The sequence below is a fragment of the Euprymna scolopes genome, chromosome 19 (genome assembly GCF_053919585.1).
Source record: "Euprymna scolopes isolate OS-2025 chromosome 19, ASM5391958v1, whole genome shotgun sequence".
Taxonomy (NCBI): domain Eukaryota; kingdom Metazoa; phylum Mollusca; class Cephalopoda; order Sepiida; family Sepiolidae; genus Euprymna; species Euprymna scolopes.
In genome coordinates, this window is record NC_136500.1 from 151,444,458 (window position 1) to 151,456,871 (window position 12,414).

Here is a 12,414-nt window from a genome sequence, read left to right on the forward strand (position 1 = left end):
TATTATAAGAAGTTTGGCGCAAGAATGGTACTTTTTTTAATGAAAAAATGCTTATTTACTTTTAGGAATGTTTCACGTAAAGATGGTGGTGGTGAAAAACATAAAAATATATTTTTGTAAATTCGTGAAAACTTTTTTTTTTTAGATCAGATTTAGCATTAAAAACTACGTAACACACACAAAAAAAAAAAAATGAACCACATTTTTTTTTTGAAAACTTTGTTATTGAAAATGTCCGCCAAAGATTCCTTCACGATGTGATAAGTCACTTCACTATGCGCATGCAGACGCGAACGCATCATGTAAGAAAACACTACTGAAGGCAGTAAAATGGTGTGAAATAATCCCAGGTTCCAGGGGTTCATACCATGCAAACAGTAAATTTGCAACGGGTTTGATCATCAGATTTGTTGTCAGCGACCTCGAATACCTCTGAAATACCAGATTAGTGTGGTCGGTGTTCAACGTATCATTTATCAATGAAAATATTGGAAAAAAAGAAAAAGGTAAATGTTACCTTACGCTACAACAGAACACCGACCATTTTAATTTGGTTTTTTAGGGGGATTCAAGGTCGCTGACAATGAATCTGATAATTAAATCCGCCGCAAATTTACCGTTTGCATGGTATGAACCCCTAGACCGTGGGACTATTTTGTGCCATTTCACCACCTTTGGAAGTGTTTTTCTTACATGATACGTTCATGTGCGAACGCGTGTAGTGGCGGGGGGGGGGTCGCATAGGAATCTCGACATGCGGGAATCTTTAAGCAGTTATTTCAAATAAAAGTGAATCGACAAAACACTTAGTGGTAGATCTTGTTTCTTGTCTAGGGCAATGAATGCCGTTTCCTTACTCCCGACACATCCCACCCCTCAAAACTGGGCACTTGGGAGTGCTTGAGTACCACACATGCCTATGCAATTAGATTAGGGTGACCTTCTTCTGAGGAGTTGAGGGTACCGGATTGACAGTTCCTTGCTGCTGTTTCCGACTGGTAGTACAGGTGCCCTAACTCTTTGGTAGCGCTTAGAGCAGCTGCTCCATCAACAGTTGTATAATATCGGGATGTTTGTAGTGCCATGTCGCGCATGGGAAGGGACCCTGCACTCATCCCCGATGGGCTTTTCTGAGGCCACAGTCCTAGTTGAAGAAAGGTCAGCTAATGGTCTACTTTGTTGCATGTCTGATACTCTGCATAATCTCTTGTTCAGCTCCCCCTTACCTAACTGAAACTCTTTAAAAACATGATGACAGTACAATAAAAAAATAAGCTTAAACCAGGCGTAGGGACAAACAAATCCAACTTGCCTCCTCCCTTGAGGCTTGCATTCACTAACATCCGTGGGCTTAGAACTAATTTAGCTGATGTTGAAGCATTTCTCCTAACAAATACCCCGGATATCTTAGCACTAAGCAAGACTAACCTACACTCCTCCATCCCCTCTAACTACTTTAACATGCCTGGCTATCTCCCACTCTGCCGTAAGGACTCTGACAGACACATGCACGGACTTGGAGTCTACATTCATAACACCCTCCTCCTGACTAGAGAAACAAACCTTTATGTGCTTTAGACTAAACATACAACATAACATTAGCTACTTTTATTTTCTCTACCACTCTCCCTCGACTGCACCATAATAAACAAAGTCTCTGACAGCATAGACACAGCACTCTCCCTCGACACTAGCGCACAAGTACATGTATTTGGTGACTTTAATGTTCACCATAAAAACTGGCTTGGATTCTCTACTCACACAGATGCAGCGGGCAGCACAACACATAGCTTCGCTATATCTCACTCCCTATCACAAATGGTTATGTTTCCAACCCGTTTCTCTGACCAGCAAGAACAACACGCATCACTTCTAGATCTGTTTCTGACCACAGTTCCCGAGGATTGCATAACAAATGCTGACAGCCCACTCAGGAATGCTGATCATGAAGTGATAATGGTCGAAATCGCCCTAAACTCTAGACCCATACTGAAGAGCCAGTGCTCAAAACAACGAGATATTATAAAAAGGCTGACTGGGAAGCCATCAGAGATCTTATCAGAGATGCCCTATAGGGAAATATTTTTTCTCTTCCTGCTGAACAGTGCGCAAATGAGACCACTGAATGGTTCAAAACAGCAATTGAAGCACATGTTTCCATGCGGAAATTTTATAGCAAGCCCCACTCTCCCCAATGGTTTACTTCTACTTGCGCAACTGCCATTGCTCAAAGGCAGCATGCATACTGCAGATTTAACCGACATAAGTCCAGTTCAAACAGACAGAAGTATATAGGAGATAGAAGTAACGTTAAGAAAGAAATAGCGACAACTAGGAGAGAATTTACGGAAACAACTAAAAAACGCATCGAAGCACAGAAATTAGGAAATCGTGACTTCTGGAAAATCTATAACAGTGTAGTAAATAATGGGCAATCAACAATTCCCCCACTAACCAGCAATCACAAGGTTGTTTGCTCAGCAACCGACAAGGCTAATATGCTTGCCAGCCGGTTTACCTTCAACTCCACACTGGACTCTTCCAACCACCCCTTGCCTGACTTTCCTTTGCGGACAGACGCCATGCTAAACGATCTAAAAATCACCTCTGCTCAGGTGCATGCTATCATAAAAAACCTTGACACCTCAAAAGCATGTGGACCTGATCTCATCCCAGCTGTGCTATTAAAAAAGTGCTCAGCCGAAGTAGCTCCAGTTCTCTCCAAACTCTACAACAAATGCCTTAATGAATCTTGCTTTCCGGGCTGTTGGAAAACTGCTTCTGTGGTACCAGTATTCAAGAATTCTGGCGAAAGAACTGACCCATCAAATTATCGCCCCATTAGCCTTCTCCCACTTTTCGCCAAAATATTTGAGACCATAATTAACCATGCTCTAGTCCGTCACCTTACAGATGCTAAACTTCTGACAGACAAAATGGATTTAGACAAGCCCGTTCCACTGCAGACATCCTCACTGTAATCTCTGAAAGTACCATTCGCTGAACAAAGCGGGGGGAGGGCAGAGTGGTAGCTCTAGATATATCTAAGGCTTTTGACAGGGTATGGCATGAAGGTCTCCTCAGGAAAATTAGATCATACGGTATCACTGGTAGAATACTTAACATAATTAAATCCTTCTTAGATAACAGAAAATTCCAGGTTGTCCTTGACGGTCGTACACCTAAACAATATGATATAAATGCGGGAGTGCCTCAGGGGTCTATCCTTGGACCTCTATTGTTCCTAATATTTATTAATGACCTCCCCGACAAAACCGCCTCTGAGATGGGTATATATGCTGATGACACTACACTCTATAACAGGCATGACAGGAAAACAAATGAACACGTAACTAAAAAAAATGGCAAAAACACTAGAGGATGACCTCCAATCTGTAGTGGAATGGGGACAAAAATGAGCGGTCACATTCAATGCTGCCAAGACTAAACTGGTTTCCTTCAATAATTACAAGAAATCTTCTCTGCCACCAATAGCAATGGCCAGTGACTCCCTATCTGATAGTACATCTTTCAAACTGCTTAGCCTAACGTTCACAGGAAACATGAGTTGGAACAATTATTGAAAACATTACCAGGGCCGCTACGAAGAAGGTAGGCTCTCTCTACAGTGCTAGAAAACTACTGACACCTGAAAGTATCCTGTACCTCTATAAGGCCACCATTCGCCCATGTATGGAGTATTGCTGTCACATTTGGGCTGGTGCATCTGCTGCTAGTAGTAATACACACGGACGAAAAAACGCTTTGGATAATCACAGATTTCAAGGTAGTTCTACTAAAATAGCCATATTTTTTAAACCAAAGCACTTCAAGTCTTCAAATTACTACTGTTTTGTTCGGAAATGAATATACTTTCAAATGAATTAATAAATATGAATGTACATTATATATTTTAAGAGTTTTAAGCAAATAAAGTGATAAAAATGTGAACGTTATAAAATGGCGTTTTTGGTAAGGTTTTGTAATGACCCCCCTGTTTTCTAAAGGTCCGTACCGTGATTGTATGAAAAATTTTGTCATGAAATTTGGGAACCAATCAGTAGAGGTGTTAATCTTAATACTGTCAAGTGTCCGAAATATTTTTGACCATTTCTTTTTTTGTCGTGTTAAAAATAAGACTTTAATATGACGAGTATCGAACATTTTGAAAAATAAATTCTTCGGACACCCAGTAGTAAGTAAATCAATCTTTTTACTATCTCTATCAATTAAAAGTATTATTTTATGTTGAGTAGGACCGCGGTAATTGATAATTTAAAAGGACCTACCCGAAAAAAAAATTGTTTCTATTTCTCGAATTTGATCAAATGAAGTTAGTATTACTAGAAGCAGCAGCAGCTCCAGCCTGTAGAATCAGCAATAGCACAGTGTAAACAACACGCGTTCTTTAATTTTTATTCAAGAACAGATTAAGAAAAACATGAAAATATGAATATAAATGTTCTTATGTTTAATTAGAGCTATTTTGTTATCAGAATAACATTAGTTTAGAACTATTCGGTTTTCAGAATGTATAATAACAACAATCCCAACCAATTCGGCATTATGAATCTGTTGCAATTTCTCACATTTCTCGTCAAATTTAAAAACATGGTTAAAAAAACAAAATAAACTTTTGTAGATATATAGCTTGCATGCACTTTTATTCTTTAAATTAGTTTTGAACAGCGAATTAAAACAATGTTTTACTGCGAACAGCCACAAATGTTTTTTTTTTCAAAATCAAAATAAGTATCAAAATCTCGTTTATACATAGATTCGAAAAAGTTATCAAAAAACAAATATATAACAAATAAATGTTATCAAAGGCAAGATAAGTTACTTTTCTACCTAACTGGATAATTTTCTAGTGTTTTTATTTAATGTAACATGTTTATTCAGCTCGAAAAACGTACAGTGTTTACCGATGTATTGGAAAATTAAAAATGGCACCCGGCCCGACTCTCTTTGACACGGTAAGTTTGAGAAAAGGAGTTAAAAATAAAAAACTATACAAAATACTGTTAAAAACTCACCGAATATATGTCAGCCTATGTCACGGTAACATATATTGAGCGAGTTTCTAGCAGTATTTTGTCTACTTTTTTATTTTTAACTCTTTTCTCCAAACTTACCGTTTCAAGAGTCGGGCGGCATTTTAAATTTTCCAAAACATTGGTAAACACTGTTTTCAAGCTGAATAAACATGTTACATTAAATAAAAACACTAAAAAATTATCCAGTTAGGTAGAAAAGTAACTTGCTTTTGATAACATTTATTTGTTATATATTTGTTTTTTTGACAACTTTTTCGAATCTATGTGTATAGTAATACAAACCCTCAAAATCTATATCAATATTCTTGAAATTTTAAAAGAAAACACATCAAACTACAATTAGGAAGCTTTTTATTTCGTTATTTTTTTTTCTACTTATTAAGCGAAAGATATTTTTACAACCTGCTCCAGCGTAGTATAAACGGCCTATGGAATTAACACCTTCAACCTCGAAAATAGAAATCAACAAATTTATGGAATTTTCTTTGAAATTTCGCAATGCAGTTTCTTATTAAATTAAAACTAAATATAACATTTGCTGACTTATTTACCTGTCGAATACACACACACACACACATATATATATAACTTTCTGTAAAATATTTATTTGAAATGGAAACAGCATTTTGCAGTTAGGACAACAAAACAAAAATGAAGTAACGGTTCGTATTCCTAAAACACTCTTTAACCCTAACAATAACACTAAGTTCGAGTTGCAAGCCCCCCCCCCAACAAAATACCTCTGTAAGCCACATACAAGCATCTAAAACAAACAAACCAAAAATAGATCCTTCCTTAAAGAAAAATACACATAAAAATAAATTGGTTAACTGTCCTAAAATGCTAGAATGGCCAGGAAATGGTGAATTATTTTACATTAAATTTTTGTGAAACTAACCGCTCCCCCCTCTAATATTGTTTTTGTTAACTTTGTCTCTGTCATGTTTTCAGTATGTTCACACATAATTTTCCTTAGCCCCTACAATTAATTCAAAGTCCGAATGGCAACTCTCCCCATATTCTCATTGCATAGAAACCCTCTTAAAACTACACATAATCATCTTAAAAAAAAAAAAAAAAAAAAGCATGCATATTTTCCCATAGAAAAAAAACAGTTAACTGCCCTAAAATGCTAGAATGACCTGTAATAGGAAATTATTTTACATTCAATTCTAAAATAATTTGTTTATCTTTCATTAAAGTTTTTCATGGCATTTTATACATAATTTCCTAAAAAGGTAGAATCACATTTTGGAGGGGTGGTCAGAAGGAGTTGAGTGGGGTTAAACAGAAGGTGTTAATCTACAATAATACCAAAGAAATATTGCAATATATTCATTTTTAAATGGTTTTATGTTTAGATTTAAGTTTTTTGTACATAAAGCACATTACAATTCAACTTTGAGTTCTCCAACTTCTTTTCTGTTTATGGATACATGGCATTTTTAAGGAATTGCTGCATATTTATGCACATTTACTGCAGATTATTTGGAAACCATAAACTTTGGGAGATTTTCAGTTGCATATTCTGATTCCTTGTACAAAAATACACTTATATGGTAAATTTCATTTCTTAGTCTTGTGTTTTAACAAAGATATGACATTTTTACTGAAAAAGTAGTGTAAAAAATGTGACGAAACGCATATGGTCTTAAAGAGGGAAAAATATCCAAACGTGTGAGGCACAAAAATAGTCATAACTTCCTTAATTTTAATCAGATTTAAAAAATTTAAAAAGATTCTTTCTTAGCTCATCAAGCTCTTTCTATGCATACCAATATTGAAATATTTTAAGCCATTTCAATTTTTTCATGTGTATTGCTATTTGCAACCTCTATCTCACAGAAGAGATGTTGCGAGTTTGTCTCTGATGTATCGTTATTTTCATGGAAAGTGTTCGACTGAGCTTCAATCTATGGTCCCCCCCTCGCCAAACTTTCACAAGAAACACTCGTCTAGCTGTAAACACTATCAATAATTTCCCCCACTCTTTATCTATGCCTAAACCTAAACGTAGATTCCATGAACAAAGCTTCTTTCTTAGAACTGCACGCCTGTGGAATTGTCTTCCGTTTTCCTGCTTTCCGGCTGACTACAATATGGTTGTGTTCAAGTCTAACGTAAATAAGTTCTTGATGAGCCGTTCCATATAAGTTATCAAATTTACCAAATTTTCATTACTAATGATTACTATATTGTCCAATTTCTACTGTACACACTCTTTAACCCTTATCCTTGAGTGGCCTCTTGGCCTTGATAATGTGGTGATGCCATGCCTATGTAAACCCCCCCCCCCAAAAAAAAGAACGAAAAACAATGTTTGATGCTTATGTTTTTGTAAACCGCACGTGAAAACTTTTTTAGATCAATTAAAAAGGGTAATCTTGTAGATTCGCCTTCCTTTGTTTACAAAGCCATTTGGCGGAAGTGACGTCCGACATATTTTTAGCTACGGATGACCAAAACCGTATAGAATGAACCTTTTTTTTTTTTTTTTTGTAGATTTTTTTAAAAAGTTTTATTCAAACAGTCTTTAGTTTGCGATAGAAAACAAAACTGTGTTTTGAAAAGATACGAAAACGTTTAAAGCCATTCTTACCATGGGGAGGGGAAGGTGTTTTGTACCTATTCTGTACTTTAACCTTACAATCGAATAAAAACAAAACATATCATAAAACTTTAATTAAACTTGGAAATACGATTTTAAAAAAATAGCGCGGATTAGTAAGCGCATTAGCACCCAAAGTTTTTATATTAAAAAAAAAAAAAATGAAGACCATAAAAAATATTCTTGGTAAACAGTAAAGCGGTGGCGCAACCAACACATTATTTAGAAAACAAAACTGTCTTTTGAAAAGATACAAAAACGTTTAATTAATTACAAATAATATAAATAAACAAATACCTAGAGTGGAAAGTCGGTTTCAAATTGGCGGCCATTTCTCCCATTATAATATTTAACTGCAGAAGGTCAAATGTGTTCGAAATGGTCTTCAAACGAATAGAATATTTAAATAAAAGTTTATAATTTCATATTAACATAAATAAATACGTAATTTTTATTTTCTTAGTTTCACTATTTAATTAAAAATTTCTTATTTTCAATTTTCTGTTTTATTATTAATTGGATCACTTGCTCATAACGATATTTTATTTAGTTCTCTCCCACTGCAAGTGTGACACCAGAGTCGGAAAGTAGGATTGAGAAGTCAGCGCTCCCGAGGAGTGCAGTATTTGCTAAAAGTGCTCGAGGAGCCCATCTGCATTCTCCGTTGAGGGCACCTCAGGCGATTAGAAATAAACAACCCCTTCTCAAAGAAAGACGGCAAAACCTGGAAGGGTGAGACCTTCTAGAACTGCACGGAACTTTACACCCACCCACTACAAAATCAACAAGGATCGGATCATTACAGGAATGGTCTAATCTCTGCTGATTTTGGGGACTAAGGATAAAAATCCCCTGCCGAAACTATTTGAGATCATTGTTGCGGGACTAACGGGTGTCGATGTTAGTCCTGCGAATTCAAAAAAATACTAATAAAAATAAAATGTAAAATAGTGGTGCCAATCAAACAAAGATGACTGAGGCTGAAGATAAATTAAATATAAGATTTATTTTTTAAAAATTGTAAATGAATGAAAAGAGAAGATAAGAAAGTTTCTTCTTAATTGAGAGTCTCTTCCTGTGACCGAGGTAATGAAATGTTTTTGTTATGTAATGAAGAAGGCAGTTCTGCGACTGAGGTATCAAAAGTTCTTTATGTAATGAAGAAAACTTGAGCACTCCTCATATTCTGTCAGTTTATGTTAGTTGCTGGAATATACTGATGCAAGATCCATGAAAAAAGTTGTCTTTCTCTGCATAAAGATCATCTAATTTTTCTCTTTGAGAGGGGATTAGTTTATTGCTACTCATTAGCATAATGGTATCTTTCGTCACTAAACATGCGAATTAAAAATAAGCACATCTTATTTTTCTAACCGAGTCGGCACCATTTTTAAGTAGGGAATGACCTCGCATTTTTAAGACTGAGATATGGCTCTGAGCAGTTCTAGGAGATCCATTCTCCCAAGATCTGCCTTCTCAGTTTTCACTCTTTGAGAAGTGTAGAGTTGGGTTCATGGCTTAATGGTTATAAGGTCCTTACAATTATTTGCTTGTTCCCATTTATGGAGAGAGGTATATTGTTTTACCTTCCTAATAGATTATAGCAAAGAACAAGGCACAAAAGAAACACCAACTTCTTTTTAAACAATAACAATGAAGAGTATTTTATTTGTAGCAGGAACTGGCAGGTCAGGCTGCTAAAAGGGAAGAAGGAAAAGAAAGTTCTTTTAAGGTCGTCGAAGGTCAGTCAGTATCGTGTCGTCCCCCGCTGGATAGCAGTTGTCTCAAATCAAGACCGTCAATGCTATAGCAAGATGTCCGGTGGACAGGATAGATATTGCTACGCTGGCAGTTCGGATCTGACTGATGACGTTCCCTTAAGACTTTTAGGGAGCAGGTGAATCAATGCGCCCTGTTAGCTGATTGGTCAGCCTATGGCAGAACTCAGAGGGGGGCATTGATTCACCAGAGAAAATAGTTCTCTGTGACTGCCACAAGTTCTTTTTAGGAAGAATTAAACAATATAAAAGTCCCTCGCTTACTTAGCGGAGAGATAGAAAAGGGAAAAATCCATTAGGGTAAAAAGTCCATCTCCACGAGGAGAATTAATTATTGGGCGTGCGCGCGTTTAACATCCACGAAGATGGAGTCGATGATGATTTTTTTTATTTATTTATTTTTTTTTTATTACATTTTCACCCCAAACAAGGCACATTGCCACTTTGATGTAAGGGGCTACTATCAGGGGAAACAACTACTGGGGTACTATGTAGGGATTTGGGCAGCAAGATGTTGGTTCACGTTGCACTTGAACTTCTGCATGTCAGTACAGTTGGGGAAGCAGTGACCTGGAATGGAATTCCAAAGTCTAGCGGTTCTGGGGAAGAAACTACCGGAGTAGAAAGATCTTTTACATCTAGGGATCTCTACAGTGTGGGGGTGGGATTTTACAGCTTGTCCGGTCTGTCGAGGGTGTTCACATCATGGGGGCACAAGTGCTTGCAGTTCATCAGAGCATTCACCATAGCATACTGACTTGAGGCCGACTGATTCGTTTGGGCGCAAAAAATAGATTCCAACCGGCTCCACGGAGACCATCAGAAAAAACATTTTTAAAATTTGTATTCCTCGTAATCCGATTGGATGAAAAGAATAACATCTGTGTGACGTGAGATGCTTTGAACTACGTCCACGTGAACAGGCAAAGTTTCGTTTATATACCCACAGAATCTGCGTGGGCATAGAAAAACAATGTGTGTGCAGCTGAGGTAATCTTTATACAGTTGCGCGTGCGCGCAGCTATGTTTTACAGTTGGGGGCTACGCGCCATTATTCTGTTTGAGTAGTCTCGACGCGGCGGCAGCGGGGCTACGATATCATATCTGACAGGGACTGTGGGTAGTTAAGAAACGAAATGCCTCCTCACATTATATTTAAACTTCAGTAGGTTAGTACAGTAGAAGAAACAGGAAACAGGGAGGGAATTCCAAAGTCTAGCAGTTCGAGGAAAGAAACTATTGTGTACATTGAAAGGGAATAAGTGTGTAGCGACCGCTACATATGGCTGGAAAAAAATCTTCGCCAGAGACATTTTCACAGCAATTACCGTTTCAACACCCAAGGATATCAGAATGCACAGGATTACAATGTCATAATTTGCCCAGCCGCACACATATGATAAAGGAACTATATTGCACTCCATGTGCAATGATACAACAAACAGACTTGAATGTTCCAGAACACCCATATATAAGGATTCACCCGCGAAAATCAAATTAGTTTTTTCCAGTCCGACACGTGTCTAAGAAACTCCGTCAAAAGGAAGACGTTAAAATCCCTCGTCTGGACATTACGCATGCTACAGACAAAATCAAACCAGTTTTTCTCTTCAACACTTATCGTGGAAAATCACCACAGCGAACAGGAATTTAATTCTAATTTTAAACAATGTTATTTCGAACTACTGTTTTCTTATGTGATGCGCGCACACACACACACACACACACACACACACACACACACACACACACACACACACACAGATGCACACATGATGCTTACATGGTTTAATGAGTATTTTTGCCCTCAGAAAATAACCATGTGTGACACTCTGTCCATAAACATCAGTAATCTTAAACTTTATACACTTTTCACAAGCTATTCATTTAGCTAGGTCTGTCTAATGAACACTCGTTGCAAAGTCACTAATGTTGAGATGATTTGAATGTTTCTTAAACACATAAATAAATGTTATTTCATTGCAATACAGCAATCTCGAGTTCTTTGTCAAGTGTCGTAATTTTCTCGATTTATTCACATTTATTTTATTTTATATATGTGAGGATGTGATTTGGTGAAAACCTTTTGTTAATCGGAGATCTCGTTAAATTTACCTTTAACGGTCCCGCAAATACTTTACTACTTTTGATATCAAGAGATTCCTGCGCCTTCAACCTCGGTCGTACAAAAATTGGTTGTTCTACCAAACTACATTCATGCCTATTAGTGTTATTTATGATGAATTATTCTTAAAATTATTATAATCAATAGGTAGTTTATTAATGGCGGAAAACTGATAGTTTTGAAAGCTGGTTTGTCAAAATGTTTTTGTAGGAATCCAATTATTTTTTGGTTGCATTTGAAAGATTAAAACCATAAGTTACTTTCTAAAAGGAAAAAAATATTTGTACAAAAAAAAGTTATAATAAAAAATGCTTTCATGGCGACATTCAGCTAAATTTTGAAGTTAAATAAATTCATTGTAAAACTCCCATGAAAGATAAATATTAGTTTTCTGGGTTTATTTAAAAGATAATTAATAAAGTAAAGTCCTAAAATATTGAATTAGATAAATAAAAAAACACCTTGTTTTACAAAAAAAAAAAAAAAAAAAAAAAGAAGCTTAATTAGCCACCAAAAGCGAGAGATTCTGGATATCCACAATCAAAACAAACGAAAAGTCGTCTAGCATGAGTTCTACGGAAGCCCAAAATGTCAGAAAGTCAAAAATCTATGTAAAAATGGTTGGGTGGTTGAAAGGAGGAAAGGGGTGCAAAACCGACTGGTTTTATTTTTATTTTTTTCCCCAGCCGTGCATCCATGCATTGTGTGTGCGTGTATAGAAACACAGAGCACTGTGATACGTCTAGTGCAGCAGCATTAGTGCTAAGTTCTTGCTTGCATGCTTTTCACTTCCAGCTCCTGCCGCTGGCTAGCCTTTTGGTGAATAAGAAGCAGAATGCGTAAGCT

At 36.6% G+C, this 12,414-nt stretch overlaps 1 protein-coding gene across 1 annotated transcript in view; it reads right to left on the minus strand.

The window, feature by feature from the left end:
• LOC145240187 (uncharacterized) overlaps window positions 1-8,114 on the minus strand; it is a gene marked incomplete at its 3' end in the record, with an annotated part of 49,034 nt that extends 40,920 nt beyond the window's left edge. The window contains 1 exon segment of the mRNA XM_080103773.1: window positions 7,963-8,114. Within this exon segment, the coding sequence (XP_079959899.1) occupies window positions 7,963-8,006 (44 nt within the window).
• Between the last annotated feature and the right edge of the window lie 4,300 nt (window positions 8,115-12,414).